Source organism: Diachasmimorpha longicaudata, chromosome 7 (genome assembly GCF_034640455.1).
Source record: "Diachasmimorpha longicaudata isolate KC_UGA_2023 chromosome 7, iyDiaLong2, whole genome shotgun sequence".
In the NCBI taxonomy this organism is placed as follows: Eukaryota; Metazoa; Arthropoda; class Insecta; order Hymenoptera; family Braconidae; genus Diachasmimorpha; species Diachasmimorpha longicaudata.
Genome location: NC_087231.1, coordinates 534,925 through 537,031, shown reverse-complemented (window position 1 = coordinate 537,031; position 2,107 = coordinate 534,925). Strand labels below are relative to the sequence as shown.

The 2,107-nt window shown below is 44.9% G+C and overlaps 1 protein-coding gene across 1 annotated transcript; it reads right to left on the bottom strand.

The window, feature by feature from the left end:
• Positions 1 to 524: 524 nt before the first annotated feature.
• LOC135164543 (uncharacterized protein F54H12.2-like) lies at positions 525 to 1,673 on the bottom strand. The gene is made up of 2 exons (XM_064125000.1): positions 1,086 to 1,673; positions 525 to 1,043 (listed from the first exon to the last, which is right to left on the bottom strand). The coding sequence occupies exons 1-2, from the start codon at positions 1,671 to 1,673 to the stop codon at positions 525 to 527; spliced, it is 1,107 nt and encodes a 368-aa protein (XP_063981070.1).
• Positions 1,674 to 2,107: the final 434 nt, after the last annotated feature.

Here is a 2,107-nt window from a genome sequence, read left to right as displayed (position 1 = left end):
AAGGTGCTGAGAGATTCTTGCATCGAAGGATCGCATTCCGAAGCTGTCGAAATAGACTCCTCGCCTATTTGAACCGAGGTAAATGGCAACCCAGTGGCTTCCTGCCTAATTGTGGTTGTCGGTGTTGATGATGATAGCACAGGGTCGGGGCCATGACCAGGGGACACGGTCGGCAGGGTGGACACCTCCAATGCATGCATCTGTATGCGGTAATACCTCCAGAAGCTCAAGCGTATTCATAGAACGGCGGTAATCCGGGAAATTAGCCTGGGTCTCGTACAGCAGTCTGGATGCAACTAATGCGATCTTACGATGCGCTTCTATTACGTAGTCTTCCATTTTCATCGGGTGTAGTCGACAATAACCCGCCTTGTGGAATCAATTTCTATACAGACTGTCATATTCGGCGTACAACAAACAATTTCCATTCTGCTCTGTTGCTGTATTGAAGCGGACTTCAATGCCAATACTTCCACTTTTCACCAAATTCCAATGGCTAGCGGAACTTGCAGATAAATCAGGGGTCAGATCGACCGCGAACAATCAAAATCCATCGGAATAGGCTGACGAGAGATGCTATTTCCATGGTGGTTGACATGTGTTCCAGTACCAGCAAATAGCGTGTTGAATGCTTCCACATTTAGGCAGACGCCAGAGGTGAATCTTGGCTGCAGAGTTTTCCTATGTACTTGGCGACCATCGACATTCAGGCATAATAAGTGTATCCCAAAAGTTTGGAAGTTGACGAGATTCTTCTTCATCGATCCGTTAAAACTGGTGTTTTCAACCGATCCCAGTATGATTCTTTTACGGAGTTGCCCCACAATCGCATTGTCTGTTGTCTCTCGCATAATCCCATTATGAAGAACAAAAGATTTGACCTCTACCCGTGTCAGAGGATATTTCGCAGTTGTCTTTGCAAGCGTTTTAGCGTGAGCAATCAAAATTCCGGGGCTGAGTTTCATACGACGAACAATCAAGGAGGCCTCTTCTATATGCAACTTATAATTCTCGGCCATATCGTCCATAAAGCAATAGTCATCCTTTGCACGGATAAGACGAACGCGTAGCTATACGCCATTCACCAAAAACTTATCTTGATCGAACACGTCACAATGTAAATGTCCCAGTCGATCAAATGTTTTTCCACCTTTATTAAATGCCTGACGTGCCGCTAGCCCATTGTTGGTTCCTGCATCGCCCACCGCTACTGCAGTAGAATCCATTGCCCCATAGCTATCCGTAGCCCAAAATGGCATTCCAAGATGTGAGGACTTTGAATCTGTTCCATAGTTCAGTAATGTTACAATGTATGCTCTATAGGTGTACAGATTATTTGGAGGCGTAACATCCTTTTGGTTGAAGTATACACCCACTTGGTTAAACATTGAATGTAAAAAATTATTCACAAGACCAACAAAGTGGTCTAGAGCTGCAGCGCCTTCGGGTTTCAGGATTCTGGCGCGAACTTTGATCAAGGTATGTGCCAAAACAATATATTTTTCTCTATGGCCTGGTACGATGAATTCAATAGGGGTATCGTTCAACAGCGTGGATACAGCATTGTAATAAACGAATTGGGAATTTTCAATACTTGGTTGGGTAGGTGGTATGGTAAGTAGGGCCAGCTCCGACTTCACACACCCAGAAGAGTGCGAATGTAGAAACGACATGATGATTAGTTGAAAATATCGTACAAATCATGAGTCTTCCGCTTTGGTTTATGTCTCGTTACTTTTTTCACTTTCTTACTTTTTTTGTTTGCAACGGCTCGCTTCCTTTTATTTTTCCGAGTTTTGGATGGCTTAGCAGAACCACGGCCAGTGAGCCTATGAGAGGCGAGGCGTTTAAGCTTCCTCTTATATCCTGAGCCACGCATCATTGACCCAATTTTGTTCTGGGCCCTCCTTATCAATTTTAATCCACACTCGGCTAATCGGTCTTCCAGCGCCACCTTCAAAAGCTTGCCAATTGTCACTATATCCCCATCAACGTTAATACCCGCCTTGAGAGCTTCTTTACTGACAGCTCGGGCTGCGCTTGCCAGATAGGGCAGAATGCGTCGAAAATGACCTCCAAGGAAAGCACTAATTCCATGACCTCGTTG

Bases quoted from the DNA above. Each gene is read 5' to 3' on its own strand.
- LOC135164543 (XM_064125000.1), bottom strand. From the start codon at position 1,673: ATGTCGTTTCTACATTCGCACTCTTCTGGGTGTGTGAAGTCGGAGCTG. The intron at 1,044-1,085 runs GTGAATGGCGTA...ATCCGTGCAAAG, and splicing joins TCGATCAAGATAAGTTTTTG to GATGACTATTGCTTTATGGA.